The 18,978-nt window shown below is 40.6% G+C and overlaps 1 protein-coding gene and 2 non-coding genes across 4 annotated transcripts in view; 2 read left to right on the forward strand and 1 right to left on the reverse strand.

Annotated features, from left to right (window-relative positions):
- Positions 1-1,091, reverse strand: part of si:ch211-79m20.1 (bromodomain-containing protein 4) — a 14,973-nt gene extending 13,882 nt beyond the window's left edge. For both annotated transcript variants that reach the window (XM_034884697.1, XM_034884692.1), the window contains exon 1: positions 237-1,091. In XM_034884697.1, the coding sequence (XP_034740588.1) occupies positions 237-308 (72 nt within the window). In that variant the 5' untranslated portion in view covers positions 309-1,091. The remainder of the gene's footprint in view (positions 1-236) is intronic.
- Positions 1,092-8,801: 7,710 nt separating this feature from the next.
- trnac-gca lies at positions 8,802-8,873 on the forward strand. The gene has a single exon. It is a non-coding gene; the product is annotated as a tRNA-Cys (tRNA).
- A 1,543-nt stretch (positions 8,874-10,416) lies between these two features.
- trnac-gca lies at positions 10,417-10,488 on the forward strand. Its single transcript has one exon. It is a non-coding gene; the product is annotated as a tRNA-Cys (tRNA).
- Positions 10,489-18,978: the final 8,490 nt, after the last annotated feature.

Genomic DNA, 18,978 nt, shown 5'->3' on the forward strand with positions numbered 1-18,978 from the left:
ACCACCACCACCCCCACCCCTTCCCCGATATTGGACTATCTGTATTAATTTGGTGGTTGCTCGCTTTATAATGGTAACTACATTTTATTTACCACTACATCATAATGCTTCAATCGTAAAATCAATATGTTTTATGACTGTCATTTAGCACAAACACGCATTTAAAATCCTTGTCTGTCATATTTCCCCTTAGCGACTAGAGGTCATATGTTTACCAGCACATCCCCCGGTCTTACCTCAGCGCTGCCGAGCCGCAGACGGGCCGCTGAGAGCGCAGCTAGCAGCAGCAGCAGGACCCAGGACCTCATGTTGCCGCCCAGCCTGAGGAGCCGCAAGCGACCGGCTGGGCATTTAGCACCTCGGCGTCCAATCCCTCGGCTGCACCGAGCCTGGTCCCGGTGTAGTGTGCTTGCCACTTGTGCAGGGCACGCACTGTTTAATATCCCCAAATGTGTCACTGCCTATATGCGCAGCTTGTCCAATGAATGTTTGCTCACGGTGACTCACACGCAGGCTAGACGTCTGACTCTGTCCATAAAGCTGTTTTGAAAACTCTCAAAATGAGACGTCAAGGATACTGTGGGACAGGTGCGTAATGCGTAATGAGTATTCGCATACACGAAGGCTGCAGCCGCGCGAGTCCCAATAAACTCCCGCTACGATTCCAAGAATGTCTCCAAATCGGTAATAAAAAAAAGAGATCCAGTCAAAAATGTTCAGATTACAAGCTCCCGTTCCAAAATCATAGTTTAATGTAACAATAATGCAGTATTTTCCTTATTAGTGAAACCCCGCATCTCCAAAGGTCCGTGCGTAAAAGTTGGTTCACCTTGGAATGGGGCGCTTGTGCGTAATTCTCTGGACGCTCCGCTACAAAAGTCAGATTACTCTCCTCCCGGCGCGATTCACTTCACTGCAAACAGCCTGTCGGTTATTTTAAGCGTCTCTCTTAATGATGGCTCCACCCTGTGTATGTCTCACTCTGTCTCTGCTCCCTGTCCCGGTGTTTCTCCGTTCACCAGCTGGATCAGGTTGTTCTCGACCCTCGTGCTTCTCCTCTCTGGTTGCGTCTTGAGCGGTGGGCAGCTTTTACACACAGAAACAGGCCTCCCTCCTGAAGTTTCAAACATCAAGCCAGAAAGACAAATGCCGACTAAAACCGGAAATTGGGTGAATTTGCGTTCAACATAAGAGAAAAGAGTGGAATTTGCACGAATATTTAATGTTATCTCTGCTGAAACTGGGTTATCACAAACAAATGAAAAATCAAGACAACTGAGGGTGAGAGAAACGAGTATGGGAATTACACAATATTGGCATCATGTCAAGTGATTTGTTGAAATAAAAAAGTACAATAAGCATTCATCCAAATTACATGCTACATTAAAACTCCAAAGATAATATAAAACGGTGTCATTTTTTTATTGAATATTTGCTGAATGTAACTGACTTTGGATAATTAATCAGCCCCGCTCTGAATTTATGCCTTGAAAATATGTAAATAAAACCAGAATGAAAACTATACTTTCTCAGATGGAGCTTTTGTTATAATCACGTAGGCCTATGTTTCTTTCTGTAATGACAAGACACTGACAATGTGGCCCGTTCCTAATTAAAGGTTTTACTTTGAAAGTTTCTCACCGGAAGTCTAAATTATTATATTGCCAACTTGACTCTGGTCTTCAAAGGTCTGAGGTACAGTAGTGTCACATTGCCAGAACTCTCTCCACAGCGAGACGTACTGTAACCCCACAGCCCGCTCAGATAAACTCACGTACCCCTTCATCCATTCCCAATGTATGTTCAAAATGTGCAAAACCATTCATTATATAAAACTTGACATTGTTAATTGTTTCATACTTGTTCAATGTTAAATATAATTTGGTTTGGTTAGCAATCATACTACTACTACTACTACTACTACTACTACTATTAATATTATTTCGTGGGTGGTGATGGCGCAGTGGATATGACACATGCCTTTGCTGTGGGATGATTCCTGCGTTCTATTCCGACTGTCATATACCAACTGTGTCCCTGAGCAACTTAACCACTAGTTGCTCCATGAGTGCAGCCTCTGACATAGAAAGCCATTATAATTTGCTTCGGATAAAAGCGTCAGCCAAATGCCCTTTAGTACTAATATTACTTCTTCTAATTAGAATGTTTCTACTAATTGTCCAATACTTTTAGCTAACCATTTTAGCTTCTTGAAATACATTACGATAACTATTTCAACTTGTATCCATACCATTAAGTAAAGAATTTCAAATGTTAAATCATTACTGTTAGCAAATCATTTTTATCAACCATTTATTTTTTATACCCTTAAGCAAACATTTTCAACTGTTATCAATTACTTTTAGCCATTTCTTCAACAGGTAGTATTCAGGTGTTAGAGCTTATGATCAAATTATACATTAAATTTGCTCCACCCAGTTCCAAGGACCCCCTGGCAGTAGCAGAAGCACCCACCCCCACCCCCCAGGGGGTATAAGCAGTCCTACCCTTGGTTGAGAATTACTGTGTGAAAAGACTTCATTTGAAATAACAGTTGGTGTTTTACATTTACCTTTATTAATGATGAGGTCATCATAAATACACTGTTGACTGTACCAGAAACCCAATATCAATCTTTATTGGACTAAACTATTAAGAGGACATAAAGGACGTTCAAAGCACAATGAATTTGGGTTGTGAAAATGCATTGTTTCTGTTTTGTCCTTCTTATGTAAAATGCAGAAAGTGCATTATGTCATCAGTAATTCCAGTTATTTATGAGTCAGCTCCAGGTCAAATGGTTTTCAAAAAAATAAAAAATAAAGACTCAAATTTGTTGTAATCTGCTTGGATTATTGTTGTTGAAGGGCGGGGGTTGGTAAACAGAGCAAAACAAAGAGGACCACAACATTTTGACAATCCCAGGACGGCATTTTCACTACACTCACCGACCACTGAGCTGTTTCAATTGTGCAAACACTGTCAACTTGTGTAGAAACAATTTGTCTTTCCAACATCAAACCCATTAAGGAGCCATCCTGAGAACAATATCAGAGGAGTGTAAATGTTGGATGTAAAACCCAGAACATGTGGAACAACAATTGGCATTGAATAATAATGTATCCAAAATGGGATTTAAACAGTACCTGCTCAACAAACTCAATCTCAAAAGCAGATCTCGTACTTCACAAAACAATGATGAATGTACAGTAAGAGTATCCAAATAAGACCCGACCGCAACACTAGCACTGCTGCTACCGGTGTGCTTAGTTTTTATTGTGATAACGATCTAACACACACACCACGGCAAGCTGATTCTTATCATGTTTGTTTCATGTCTGTGCTCAGAAGTCATTTGTATTGCAAAGGGGACTGATGGTAAAAAGCAAATTACGGTCATTGTACTGGGATGCCAAGATGGATAACACAGCAAAACACTGAATGTTCAAAAGCATTGTCGTATTGATAGACGTTCAAGAAGTGCCTGTGACGTGTTGTTCAAAGGGGTTCTTTAGTATCACGTTTCATCTTTGAGATCTCGTAGATGAAATAATGAACCAACAAAGGCATCCTTTGACAAACTTCACATATAATGTTAACCTTACACAAAATGACTTTTCAAGTGATTCCACCGTCGCAGACTAATTTTCAATATTGGAATAACTTTGTGAGAGTCTTGCCAGAGTTGGGGCTCGCTCCAGTCGTATCGATCATTTTGTGTAAGGTGGTCATAAGACTCAGTCAAACTCAGTCATTTTCCCCTCTTGACGTAATGACAAAATCAATCGTTTTTGATATAATCGTAAGTTTGAAGTCTTGGTAGTAAAGTCAATCTTGTGTGAACATTGTCAACAACCAATGGGTGCACACCATGTGCACCAAACAGGAAGCTGCAAAAGGCTAGAGCCCGTACTGTGTATGGTTTCAATGGCGCCATGCTAAGCTAAACGCTACAGAGGGACAGATAATTGGAACTCATGCTTACAAGATCTAAACATCTTTAATGTGTTTGCCATCGCTTCAGTTTTGGTCTCAATCTATCTTCTTTGCTGTAGCAGGAGAACGGGACTGTGTTGATTGAATTATTACTTTATGTTATCACTATTATTATTATTACTTCAACTTTGTCTCTGTGACAAAAATTTGTCTTGAAATGACTTACCGACCAGAGGATAAATCTGTACAATTTCAGAGTAGACCGCAAGTGTTTTCCAGTAAGCTCAGTGTTTCCTTTCAGGGTCACGGCTGGATGGGTGGTAATGGAAGCAGGGGGTCACGGTAGGTTCATCCTCGCTGCAGAGGGAAGACAGAGGAAATAGGCATCCCTGTGCTGCTATTCCTGGACTACACACACATACATGCAAGTACACACACACAAACACACACACTCACACTCATGTACTAATGCTGACCTTCATGCACAGTGTATACAGTGACTGACAGACGCACTTCTGTTGCTGACAAGATGAAGTGCGACCCCTCATCTTACAGCAGTAATGACCGCAGTGTACATGTACAGTGTGTGTGTGTGTGTGTGTGTGTGTGTGATATCTAGAAAGGTATCATGTTTACAGAGTTGCTTGCTGTCGGTCCTTAATGCAACATGGAATTTCCAGTATGTCCAAGAGGAAGGAGATGTACTGTGCATGTGTGTGTGCTGTGTGGGCTGTGTGCTGTTTGTGTGTGTGTGTGTGTGTGTGTGCTGTGTGCGTGTGTCAGCAGGTGAAATGCAAAGCTGTCTGTGACACTGGAAGTCACAGGTGTGTGATCCTCGGCTCTATTTTTATGCCGTTGCAAAGACTTGGGAAGGACAAAGGCAACACAGTTGTCATTTTCATCAGGTAGTAGTTTTGAGATTTTCATTAATATATATTGTAGATTTATGACAAATGTATAAATGCTTTAATGTAAAAGGAAAGACTCCAGCTCTTTTCAGTATTGTTTGGCATTTGTGTTGGAGGACCAGATTTGGCCCTCCTGCCAATGTCTGCTTTCCACTGAAGTAGGCCTTTGGTCAGTTTCCTGTTCATGAAATGAATAGAAGCAAGTTGTTTTATTTCACAAGACTCAGTTGTAGTAGAAGAAACACTTTGTTTTTTGTCTGTCAGCTGGATTACAGAAAATATATTGACTTGATGGTGATAGACCTTGGTGGAAGGGTGTGGCATGGGCCAATGAAGAATCCATTACATTTTGGAGCAGTTTGGCATCACAGGCGGATACACTAATTTTTTTTCACAGATAGAGATAGGGCATTTTTGTCCTGCATCCGTGTAAAAATTCACACTTCATTAACATTATGACATGGGGCATGCCTTGCCAGAGGTCAGCAATCCCAGAATACCCTTCTTGTTGTAATTCTTTGTGTATTGTGTTTGCAATTTCAATTGGTTTAAATTGCCCCAAATTGCAGAATAAAGTGTTTTGAGTTGAATGTTCTAAAAGTAATTGGCATTTTCTGATGAAGTAAAGCGGGCAGACATTTAAAGATTTCCACACACTAGGAGGCTGCTTTGGCTGTTTTAAGGATGTTTTAAAATGCTATTAAAATGTATTAAAAGGCATAATGTGGACATATTCTTAGCAAATGTGTTAAGATAGCATACAGATAAATGTGTTTTTATGTGTTTCAGACTACCCCAATTTCAGATGCTACAAGAAGCAACAAGAACACTTTTTCCCTGACTAGACAACCAATACAGAAGTCATCAAAGGAGGTTTTAGTCAGTCACATTTAGTTGTTAAAGAATCTTCTATTGGGTTAGTTCAAGTCAGACTGTCTGTTTTAGTTGCTTTGAAGGCTTTCTAATTATTTTCATTCCACTTATTTGGTTTTGTCTCCTCTATTTTCCCTCTCCTCTCCGCTCACTTCCCTTTTCAAAACCTCAATGGGCATGTGTGTGAGAGTGTCAATTAACTTCCTGTCCAATATCCTGATCTAATTAATAGAGTGAGTTTTTTTCTTCTCCTTCTCTTGCCAACTTCCTCTGTCACCGCAGCCAGTTGCAGGATGAGGCAAACAGCCGCTGAACTCTCACCAGAGTTCAAACTCAGGTCACAAGCTCAGCACACAATTCTGCGGCCGTCTCGTCAGTCTGTCTAAATCAGGGCATATTAGATCTGTAGTGAACCACCTAGCGAAGATTATCACTGATAAATCCTGCAGGATCAATAGCAGAGGGCCTTTTAGCTGCTAGGATTTATTTACACTCTACCAAGCACTCCGCCAGGGTAACAGTTCAGCCAGTGATGTCATGATGGACATCAACATAAACTAGCCCTGCAGAAAGTATCACGCCACAACAAAAAAAAACACGAACTTGCTATATCATATTAAATATCAGTCATATTATCAGGAAAGCATTACTACATGAACAAGTCATTGTCGAAGTGTCCTTGGGCAAGACACTGAACCCCGAGTTGCCCCCGGTGCTGCGCATCGGAGTGTGAATGTGTGTGAATGTTTATCTGATGAGCAGGTGGCACCTTGTACGGCAGCCCCGGCCACAGTGTATGAATGTGTGTGAATGGTGAATGTTTCCTGTATGATGTAAAAGCGCTTTGAGCAGTTGTTAAGACTGGAAAAGCGCTATATAAATGCAGCACATTTACATTCTTCAAAACAAAACAAAACTCTTATGAAGTACATTTATTATCTAATGTCTTAAAATAAACTAAAATTTACATTTACATTGACTTCTAGAACTTGTTAATCTGGAGGTGAGAGCACATAGTGGAACTCACTTTAGACAAAGAGTGTCTACCAAATGATGGACTGATGCACTCACTTCAGTAAGTAGGGAGGTTTTGATTGGTTGAATCTCGTCAGGGAAGATCCCTTAATCTTCTCAGACATTTTCCCTGGTATTGTAAGAGGAGCAGTGAATTGTCTAAATGAGTGTGTGACCAAAGAAATCCATTCGTATACAGTAGTGATTTGTCTTTCATTGCCGTAACACTTAGGTTTTAGTTTGAAGGCTGCTGCTGCATCTGCAGCTGGGTTTAGTCTGCTGTGACATTTAGATGAGTTTTGGTGCCAAAATTCAAAACTTTTCAAATTAAACACACTCTCTTTGGGAATCTGAAAAAGCATTTAGATCATTACAAGACCCTACACGTCTATCACTGAAAGTCAGGCTAATAAAATTCTTTCACGATTACCAGCTGCAGAATGCAGACACCCCTGCCGATTCAGCACTTGGAGACACACACACTGAATAGGCGGCGTCTGAGATACAGTTGGCCTTTACGGCAAAAGGTTAATCAATTCATAAAGAAAACTTAATTGTATGATGAAGAATAGCTGCAAAGAAAATACAACTTCATTCTGCCTTGTCTTGACTTGCAGCTGTTGTCAGAGAGGAACTTCATTTTCATCATCATCCTTGTGATATCAGCAAACTGTCTGAGTGATGAATGCATACTATGAATTTATGTCACAAAGTTATGTTGTGTTAAGGGAAAGTTGGATGAACTTAAATCAATGGACCTTTAGTTTCATTAAATCCCTGGAAGGGGTTTGATCAATCCCATGTGGGTTGTCCTGGAGAGGGTTTGGGATGTTGAGACATCCCCAAAACGCATTGATTAAGTCAATGATTTGAGCATGTGCAAAACCAAGTATATGAACCTTTTCAAAAATAAAGTTACCAGTGAGCATATGAAACCACCAGCAAACAGTTGTTGAATTGCAATGTAATAGTTACAATTGAACCAAGAATAGTTAAGTATGCAGCTTTGCCAAATTGTGAGTATGAGTAATATCTGATGGTGTGTCCCTCCCAGGTCTTGATTTAGATTTGACAGCCTCTTGTTCAATTTTTGGCCCTCATATTATATTTGAACCGCTGTTAATTTAATACTGTGTGATTCAGGAAAACATGGCTGCCCACTGGCATTGTTGTGGCTCTGTGAATCACTTCACAGTTTCTTTCTCAAAAAACACTTTGAAGAGATGGAGAGCGAGTAACGGCCCACTGAGTCAGAGGAAGGCGTGAGGGAGGAAAAGGGGAGGAGGGGGAGGATGCAGAGAGGAAAGGAGAAGGGAGAATCTTGGCTGTATTGTTGTGTGTTTTCCCAACGTCAACAGCAGAGGAAGTGGAACGGAGCAGCTAAATATACAAACAGCACAATGAGGCAGCAAGCGTGGAGCAGCTGTGGAACACGGCCGTCACCAGGTACAGGAGTGTGAAACACTGAGCACCGCCTTTTATCCATACAGGAAGAGCTGACTTAGAGTACACACTGCTTCTGAGATACACCCCCACATCCAGACAGTCAACAAGGGCTCACATACTGTCGCACACCTTAGAATTTCACAGTAAAACTACAATATGTCATGTTAGGATGACCATGTCACCAGCTTCATTCTTGATTCATCCCATTAACTTTAAGTCACATAAACTTTGCACTACTGCCTGCCAATTTCCTATCTTTAAAACATCTATTAAGGAGCACTAATAGTTACTTATTATGTCCTTGTGAAACCAAAACTTTCAATTCACTTTAAGTCTCAATTAAACACATCATAGATACACAATCACACACATACACCTACACAAATACACGCAGACACACACAGTTGTGTTTCCATCCACTCTAGATGACATAGCATTGTTGACTTACATTAATTTTCTAAAGACTTACCGTGACCATAATAACTACTACTTCCCTAATATTAACCCACAGATCAATGCTCAGTGGGAGAGCATTTGACTGCAGATCAAGAGGTCCCTGGGACCCTCAAATTGAGGGGGTCACTTTTTATCACAATACTTTCCTGGTGAAACGGATACACACAGGGGGGTGTAGCTCAGTGGTAGAGCATTTGACTGCAGATCAAGAGGTCCCCAGTTCAAATCTGGGTGCCCCCTATCAACTCTTTGTTGTTGGGGTAGACAGGAAGTGTTAACTTTGATGTCCACAAACTGGAATGACTGGTCACATTCAAGCGTGGTTTGCTAACTGGACCAGCTGTGGCTGCAGCCTTGCATTCCATTGATTACACAAAAGTAAAATTAAATGCACAGGCAGGCACTGAGTTGCATTTATTTCCATTTCGTCCAATCATAACCAAAACTGCTACTTGCCTAATCCTAACCCATCCCCTAACCTTAACCTTAACACTGACCTCACCCTAACCTAAAATAAAGTCTTCACCTTAAAATACAATGACTGTTAAAGGGTCATTTTGTCCCCAAAAGGAAGGTGATCCACACGATGTTACTGTGTAAACAAACGAATGTCCCCACAACATGAGTAATACAGGAACAGAAACTAAAATCTAAACCTTATAAAGTCTAAAACACATTTTTACATGTAAAAGGACAAAGATTCTCGGTTTTGTAGATCATTCAGTTACATCAAGACACCTACAGAATGTCACTTTGTTTAAAAGGTAAGGCATCAATTTTGAAAACTGTCACATCATCACATATGAAACCCCTTTTACATGTGATAGATTAAAGAAAGATGGCTACATGAAACAAAAAACAATACAGCCATTTTTTTGTGTGGAAATGATATCCATTATAATCTTATGAGCAGCTAAATATAACTGCTAAAACTTTGATGTTGAAATGTGTGTAAAAGTATTTTAATTTGAAAACCACCTGTTCAAATTTATGACATATATAGACATTTTTTATTATTTTGGTTTGCATCCATACACTTTCAGACTGGGTGTAAAAGAAGTGAAAGGATGTCCTGCACACTGGAATAACAAGAGATGTCTAGACTCCATGTGCTGTACCTAAGCTAACGTGGCATTATGTAGCACTGGTATGTTGGTGTGTGTGTGTGTGTGTGTGTGTGTGTGTGTGTGTTTGTGTGTGTGTGTGTGTGTGTGTGTGTGTCTGTCCGAATTCCCCCTCAACCATGTGAAAAAACAGGAAGAAATGCAGCAGAAGTTTTTTCCGTTATTACTGTCGCAACACCGGATGCAGTAGTTGACTTTATATGGACCTGTACAGTAGCATGACCCGATTCGTGATAAACACATGCCAGTATGACTGGACATCATCTTTATCTGTATTGATATGTATGTGACATTTAATGGACACTGTCATCCACAACACCTGACTGCAGCAAGAGTGTGTATAATTTCCAGCACAAAAGGCTGAGCAATTCAGGTCCAGTAGCAGATTCAGTTTTACTCAGTAATTAATACAGTTGATCAATAAGCATAAAGATGGGGTACAGCTGGGGTGCCTAGTTTATCCGATCAGTCGGTGTGGTTATTTGGACCTTATTTTGAAAGTGAAAATCCTGCTGTGTGTGTGTGTTTGTGTGTGTGTGCGGGAGTGTGAGTGTGTGTGTTAGTGTGTGTGTGAGTGTGAGTGTGTGTGTTAGTGTGTGTGTGTGTTTTCTGTCAGTAGTCATCAATCCTTTGCTGACATGTAGACCCACATTAAAGCAGGGGGTATAGCTCAGTGGTAGAGCATTTGACTGCAGATCAAGAGGTCCTCAGTTCAAGTCTGGGTGCCCCCTACATATCCTTTGGTAATACGAAGTTCAGGAAGTGAAAGCTTTGGTACCCACATTCAAGCATGAATTTCAAACTGGGCTGACTGGGCAGCTGTGTCTGTGGGCCTCCAACTCTGTAAAGCAAAACAAACAAAAGTTAAACAAAAGCAAAACTGAATACACGGGCAGTGTGTAGGGCTCGTGCTAAACAACAAGAAAACCTTCAAATGAGGCAATGAGCTGTCCTTTCTGAACATCAAACATGCAACCCCATATAGACTTAAACATTTACTTTAGTGTCAAGCTTTTGCTAAAAAGAAGGGGAAAAAGACCTGTTTTTTACATTTGTGTGTTAAAAGTGTTAAAATCCATGAAATTTACACAAGTTCTGGCTGACCACAGCAGATGAAGGTGAAAATACAAACTTCTTTCAGCTACTGTACCTCTCATACAGGAGATGTGTTTTGATACTTTAACAAAGACAAGGAATCTTTAAATAAGATGTGGGCACAGATCTGGATTTTAATCAAGTGGTAGAGGCCTGGGCATGTATCATATCTTCCACGTGGGGGTATAGCTCAGCGGTTACAGCATTTGATTGCAGATCAAGAAGTCCCCAGTTCATCTCTGTGTGCCCCCTAGCTTGCCCTTTGTTTTTTATGTGTTGTTCAGTAAGAGGCATCTTTAATCTCAATATTAAACCGTGTGACTTGAACTAGGCTCACCGTGCCAACTTTGCCAGCTCTATGGATTTAACAAAAACACAAAGGAATGCAATGTTCTGCTCTGAGACAAACGCTCACAATCAACGTCCCAGGGCAACTGGGCAAAGTGATCTGCTACCATCAATCAACCTTTTAAGCATCACAAGCTTCCAACCGCTAGTTTGTTTGAAGGGTGGTGGAGAGGTCTAACCCTAACCCTAAGGTTTGTAGTTTTGTTCTTCATGGAAAAAAACAGCTGCTGTTGACAGATGGAACTCATGTCTACAACAATGGTGCATTCATTGCTCTCCATCCATATGCTCAGCATGTTCTGGACACTGTTAGTTTAGTTAGTTAGTTAGACAGCTTAAAATGCTGGGTACTTCCACTAAACAGTAAACCAAATTACCAAAGATGGGGTGATCCAGATATGAACTGAGGACTTTTCAGCCTGCTGTCAAATGCTCTACCACAGAGCTATACACTTACATGCAGTCTAGTAATCATCAACCGGTGTTGAATATGCTTATTTATCAGCAAAGCCTTGAATGGGCCTCAACAGCCTGAATTTATGCAAAGTACAATGGATTTTACCACGTAGAAACGTGATCCACACAACTATTTTGCATAGTTTAAAGCGTCTACGTACTTGTACTTACGTTTGACATTTTTTGCTTACCTGCAGACTTTGTACAAGTTAGTTAGAGCCTATTCTGAATCAATAGAAGTACAATTCCAGGATAAATGCCTGACATGCCATCCTGAAACCCCAGTCGCTTTGCTTTTTGCTTTGATACACTGGTAAAAGCAAGTTACGTTTCACCATGTGTCCATCTAATTTAAAAATTGTAGCACATTAATGTTTTTTTGAACAGTTTACTTTATTGTACATGGCATTTTTTTTTGCATGGTGCAAATGTTCCACCTAAACAAGTTCCTTCCTGAAATAGGGTTGACCACAGCAGACATGCTGCATTGAAGATGAAAATGCAAACTTCTTTCAGCTACATTTAATAGAGGAGATGAGTTTTTGATATTGGAAAAATGATTAAAAAGCTATGGGCAGACCTGGATTTTAACACTGTAGTGGGGTTCAATGCTTAGCTGATCAATAAACAAATTCAAAGCATGTCATCAGGGGGTATTATAGCTCAGTGGTAGAGCATTTGACTGCATATCAAGAGGTCCCTAGTTTAAATCTGGGTGCCCTCTAATCTGACGTTGGGTCAATTCTCTTATTTCTATTAAAATGACCATCATTAATTCCCATCTTCAAGCAATGATCTCCCTTTCTTGTATGGAGTTTGCGTGGTGTGAGTAAACTATGCTAAGGCAGAAGCGCTGTGCAAGATCGTTGAGGTCAAGCCCTAAGTAGTCAATCAAAAAGGAGTTTATTCCTGCTTGTTTAACATGTGAGAGAACCTTATTAACAACCTATGTTTTGTTCATACAGTCAGTGTTAACTAGGGACTTCTTGATCTGCAGTCATGTGCTCTACCACTGAGCTTTATGGCCAACATTTGTGACAAAGTTATAGCCTTACCAAAAGTGCAGGATTTGCATGTCATATTATATATGTATATTTGCATCTTCTGAATAAGTAAGTGTTCCACTATTGTTGTCACTAGAAGACTTCACTAGAAGTCTCCATTGTTTCATGATTGTTGGAAAACTGAATAAGAGAGACTCAAAATTGTTTAGAGAGAGAGAGATATTTGATGTTTGTCCTCTTTCAGTGTCTCTTAAAATCTGACATGAAATAGGAAAACGACCTGACACACATTAGGAAGGCAGCAACTTCCACATGTCTAAGCACATACACAAAGAAGAACACAGATGAAATACAAAAAACAATCGAGTGTTCCAAAACAGTTAATTCCCGGTAGCATCTGTCATAAACTCAAAAGATATGGAGTTAAGAAGAAACAACAACAGTGTATAATGCCTAGATCAGCTGAAAAGAGATGACGGCTTAAGGTGTAGGTCCTGTCCCAACGTTTCAATTAGTTGTTTTACATGGTTCCAAATTTGATATTTTACCACTTTGTGCTTGCTAGAGTTGCTTAATGTAGAATGGCAAACAAGAACAGAACCCAGCGTGGCGATACGCATGCCATTGCAGAGGAATTTGTAGAAAAACAGAAATTCTACCTCGAACCACGTTTTGCTCAGATCAATTCTCGATTGGGGCTTGACAACAACAATAAGCTAACTGCTATCCATGCCCAGCAAGCATCTCTACCTGCAAGCCTTGGCTCTATCAGATCGGATGTGAACAACCTTAAGACCATCGTGGAACGCAAGTATTCTCAACAGCTTTAGAATAATCATTAGTCAAGAAAAACATACGCAACATTCTGAAACAGAAATCTGAATCCATAGAACGAGATAGGGCTATTATTTCCAGGGCGCAAGACCTAGTAATTTACTTGACATGAGACTAAGGTCCAGTAACCATTTTGCAGATATTCCCGCTATGAAATCTTCAGATGGTGATATTAGAACTGACCCTGCTGAAATAAATAAGTCCTTTCAGACACTTTTTTTTTATTCCAATCTGTATGAATCGGAGGTCACTCTGGATATAACTCACTGTGGCGGGTGATTAAATCAGCTTGAGTTGCCTCAATTGTCAGCACAGGAATCAACTGACTTAGACAAATACATTACAATAGAAGAACTAAGGTTGGCAGTACGGAACATCAAAAAGACAAATTCACCAGGCTTTGATGGTAATCCCCCCTGTAATTTAAGTAACTTTTTGGGAACAACTGGGTCCAGTCCTTCTTGACATAATTAACCTCTCTATTGAAAAGGGTCAATTTTCAAAGGATGTGAACACAGCCTTGATTTCCCTACTCTTAAAAACGGATGAGGATCCTACGGAATGCTCTAGCTATTGATCTCGGATTCTGCTTAAAGCTGACATAGAAATCTTTGCAAAGCTCCTAGCCTGTCGTTTGGAGTCCCATGTGTCAAAATTGGTGAGCTGCAACCAAACTGGATTCATAAAAGCAAGAACAGCAGCAGATAATGTTAGATTGTTGATGCGGCAGAGGACAATAAGACCCCAATGTCACTTCTTTCTTTTGACAGAATTGAGTGGCCATTTTTATGGTAAGTCTTAGAGATGATGGGCTTTGGCAAAACCTTCATTGGTATGATTAAAGCTTTGTATTCTAATCCGTCAGCTCAAGTCTTAACCAGACGCACCTCCTTCTCTTTAGTTCCAAGAAAAAAATATTTTTTTAGCAGCATTTTGAAAGATATGGAAAAGTGGAAGGATCTCCCCATGCTTGCTCAAGCCCGTATCTCAGTGGTTAAAATGAATGTTTTACCCAGGGTCAATTTTGTGAGCTCTATGCTACTTCTCTCCCCTTCTTCAGGCTACTTGCATAAATTACAATCAGTGGCATCTAAATTTATCTGGAAAGCCAGGCGGCCATGACTTAAAATGTCTTTTCTACAGAGCAGGAAAGAGGATGGTGGCCTCTCAGTTCCTTTAAACTTTAAACAGTATTTCTGGTCCTTTGTGTTAAGACCCCTCCTCACCTGGTTTAGCCCCGATATGTCTGTTTGCTGACGTACCTTAAAAAGTGGTATGAAAGAGCCTGGGTCAATCCGTAACGCTCTTTTTGCAAATGTTTCTAATAAACAGTGCCAGCTATGCTATGGCCCCATTATCTCTTATCTTATCAAAACTTGGAGATTAGCTGAAACATACTGCAGTTTAGCTTGGCCCACTTTCCCCATTGTTCAGTAATGCAGCACTCCTGATTGGTGGGAGGCCGATGACAGCCCCACAATGGTAACAAAGGGGAGTTCATCATCTAAAAGACATTTTTGGTGAGGTTGGCTTGTTACCCTTCTCTGACTTACAAAAGGCATTCAGTCTACCACGTTCCTCCTTTTTCTTTTGCCTGCAGTTAAGGTCGGCACTCAAGGCACACAGTGTTCCTTGGCAAATTCCTTTGCTCATTCATCCTATTTGGAAGTTATTTACTGTGCAGCCTAAATACTGTGGTATGGTGTCCAGGTTTTATCAGTTCTTAGTGATATCTGGCCGCTCTGCCCTTCCTATTGAGAGGATCTGGGCACTCGAGCTGGAGTTAGGAAGGTAAACTGAGTCCCACACAGGTATGAGTTAGACTTTGTCTGTTTCGGTGTGAGTCGGTTTTAGTGTGAACATGTTTCAGTTTTAATCTGTTTTAGTCTGTAAACTTAGCTTTTCTGCAGGTTGATGAAGGTACATTTTTTGCAGCTTTCCAGATTCCAGGACAGAAAAGAAAAAAAGTTATCAGGTGGCCAGCGTTTCACTTTCCCTTCAATATTATTATTAACATAATAAAGAAAGGGTAATTTTTGCATTATATCTGACGCTGACAGTCACTGCCCAAATGCATCTGTATTCTACTGACTGAAGTTCTCTGACTCAGATGACCTCAGGTATGTCACTCAGCTATGGGTGCATACAGTTTCATTTGTTAGTTAAAGAATACATTAAACATTTTCAACGTTGTGATTTTGTGTTGAACTTGAGAACTCTCAGCAGGTCCATTTAAGATACGAAACAGTAAAAACTGTTAAAATAACTGATCGGAAACAGAAATGCTTCAGCACTGAATTCCAACCTGCTGTAATATGTGTGTACAATGTGTAGAACTGTCTGTTATTACCATGAAAAAAAAATGTGTGTGGGTCTGCTTAGTTATGCTGCAACATGACAGTGTCACATTTCCAAGTTATGTTTAATGCCTGCATTCTTTCTCACCTTTGAGCTGCTCTTCTCTCCTGCAAAGGTGCGGGTGGCTCTGCTCACAGGTGTGCATCACTGTCTTCACACACACACACACACACACACACGCACACGCAGACACACTCACGCATGCAGGCTAACACGCTCAAACACATGCACACCGACTTTGATCTGAGGGGTTGTTCGTTAAATTGATGGGAATTTCCCCTTGTATTTTTGAAGGGGGGTCCCCTTCCTCTAACTTCAAAAAAAAAAAAAAAAAACTCCATTTCTTCTTTCTCCAAGTCTTCTGAAGCTGCCCTTTGGGGTTGGAAGCCTTGTACACTCCTCCTCTTATGCACTCCTTTTTTCCTCCTCCCCTCCTCCTCCTCCTCCTTGTCGTCCTCCTCTTCCACATAAACTCAATCCTCCCGTTGTTTGTTGCCTTGTGAGCCTTTCACAACCGGGCCACCAAGCGTCTTTTACTGGTCTCCTATAAGGTCTTGGTGTCATGCATCAAACAAGCCCTTCATGCCCTTTCATAACATGTTCACTGTGTTGCTGACAAGAGCTTATAGGAAGGAGAATTGCCAAATGTGAAGGAGGGTCCATTTTTCTTAATCCGTGTTTCAAGTGATCTATTACTATTAGTGTAAATAAAAAAAGAAATATAGATTGAGATTTTCATTGAAGGATGGAGCAATTTTGGTTTACCTTGTCTGCAACTTAGTGCAGTGAAGCTTTAGCAGGATTTTTCCATAGTAAAAACAAATGATAGCCTTGAAACAGGGAAGCACAACTTTCACCGAGGCCCCCCACCTCTCTGCTCCCCTCAGGGGAAAACCTTTTATTTTCTGCTCTGGTTTTAGACTTTCCCCACAACAACATAGAGCGTGCACAAGGCAAAAAAAAAAAATTGATTCTGGAAAAATGTTGCACACTCAAGCTTCACTTCCTTTAGATGTAAGAAATGTATAGCTGGAACATAACAGTTTTACTGTTAGAGCACGTTGAATGTGGTGACTACTTTACGGAACAAAGATTGGTCTGTGAAAAACACCCATTTGGAAAAATGGAACCCCATGTTTTCCTGTTGAATATCACACTTATCAAATGCTTACGTAGCAAGAATCAGGGTTAGGATAAGGTGACAGCAATGTGGTTAGAGAGACTGTTGTGTAACCGAAATGGCACAGGTGCAATCTCTGCAGCAGCCATGAAGTTAAACTCTCATAGAGCTAAAAACGCTGTAGTGTACGTCCATCTGAAAATGTCTGCAAGAACTTTGGTAAAAGAATCTGCAGCACATTGCGGCTGAGTTCTTCAAATGTGTTATTTGGCCGATTTGAGCACACAGATTGCCATCCAATTCCATGAGGAAACATTTGCATTTTTGTGTTTTGTTTCTTTGGGGGGAAAGGGGGGGTTACCTGTACTTATAGGATTCTTTCCTTGCTTCTTCTTCACAGAAGCAGTTTAAAATGAAAAAGACCGCAGGTTCAGACATCTGAAATGATTCAAAACCTTCCTGCACCTGTGTTTCCCATCTCTCCGACTCCAGCAGTTAACCTTTCGACATGAACGACTTTCAGTGAGGCACGACCACAGCTCTTTCCAGCCGGGGTTATTTGGCAGACACGAGGGCAAACAGACAAAAAACCTCCTCGGACTCAAGTTCTTAATTTTGGAACAAAGCGTCATAAGTGTCAGAGAAAAAGCACGAGCTGGTGTTAAATATGAACACACACGTACGCACACAACCGGGGCTTGAAAAGCACGCACACCAGACTCAATTACACATATCACACATGCTGGAAGGAAAGCCACTTCCCCAAACCTGCCATCTGGGGAAGTTTTGGTGGTTTTTCTGTGTAAATTTACACAGTTGTGTTTTTTACAGAGCTGCTAAGAAAAGTCTGTATGACCATGTGGAGCAGAGGAAATGCGTCAGTAGAGGAGGATTACTAATCTCTCAGGACAAACTCATCCATTTACACACAGACTTCAGTGTACTGGATCTGTGTGTGAGGGTGTGAATGACCACGTATAGTCAGGGTCATTGTATTATTACTTTCAACACATTTCAGACTAGGGAAACAGGTAAGTACTGAAAAGCTTCTGAAATAGGTCGTCTACCAAACATGCAAAACTTCTTTTTCTTCCTGAAGGGTGTACATCCAAGAGGTGCACATTTAAAGTGCTCACATTATGCTTTTTGGCTTTTCCCTTTCCTTTATTTTGTTATATTTTTTTGTGCACGTTATAGGTTTACAAAGTGAAAAAGCCCAAAGTCCATCCCAAAGAGACTTACCATCTCCAACAAAAAACACTGTTCATAAACTGCTCCAAACAGCTCGATTGTAGTCCAACCTTTACTTCCGTGACAAACGTGCGTCACTTTGTAACACACCGTATAATGCTCGCCTAGCTGCTAGCGTGGCGCGCCCTCATGACTGGCTAGTAGTCCTAACCTAGCTACTGCGTATGTGTGACTCTCAATATAGACTGAATAGAAGTGTGATGCCTCACTCTATAGCCTAAAACAGAGAGCTCAACACACAGGGTGAAAAGAGGAGCTTCAGCAATGTGCGGTACAACAAACACATGGTGTTTTTTGAAAACAAATCATGCAAGTCTATTTTAATATAACAACTAAATACAATTATGAACTTGAAAATGAGCATAATATGAGCACTTTAAGACCTGAGACCTGATTCCCAAATGACTTGCTTTGAGACTTAAAGCCAAACCATACAAGCTTTTACGTTTTGACTGGTTAAAATCCCAGAACAAATGTAAATGTAAGACAGCAACAGGTGGGTCTGGCATGTTTCCTTATTAGACCTTAGCACTGAAACGACTTGGTCTAAGGCTATGTACCAGCACTATTATTGCAGCTTTGAAAGATAATTGTTCAAATATCATTTCAGACCTGGAAAAACCTGCGGCTTTACTTGCAGTCCAGCAGTCTAGTGTGACTTGACTTGAGCTTACCCAGAAGGACTTGATAATGGACTAATACATGTGTCCAGCCTAGATAATGGATGGTTATCACTTGGTGATTCCTTCCGACAT

Source organism: Etheostoma cragini, chromosome 2 (genome assembly GCF_013103735.1).
Source record: "Etheostoma cragini isolate CJK2018 chromosome 2, CSU_Ecrag_1.0, whole genome shotgun sequence".
NCBI classification, from domain to species: Eukaryota; Metazoa; Chordata; class Actinopteri; order Perciformes; family Percidae; genus Etheostoma; species Etheostoma cragini.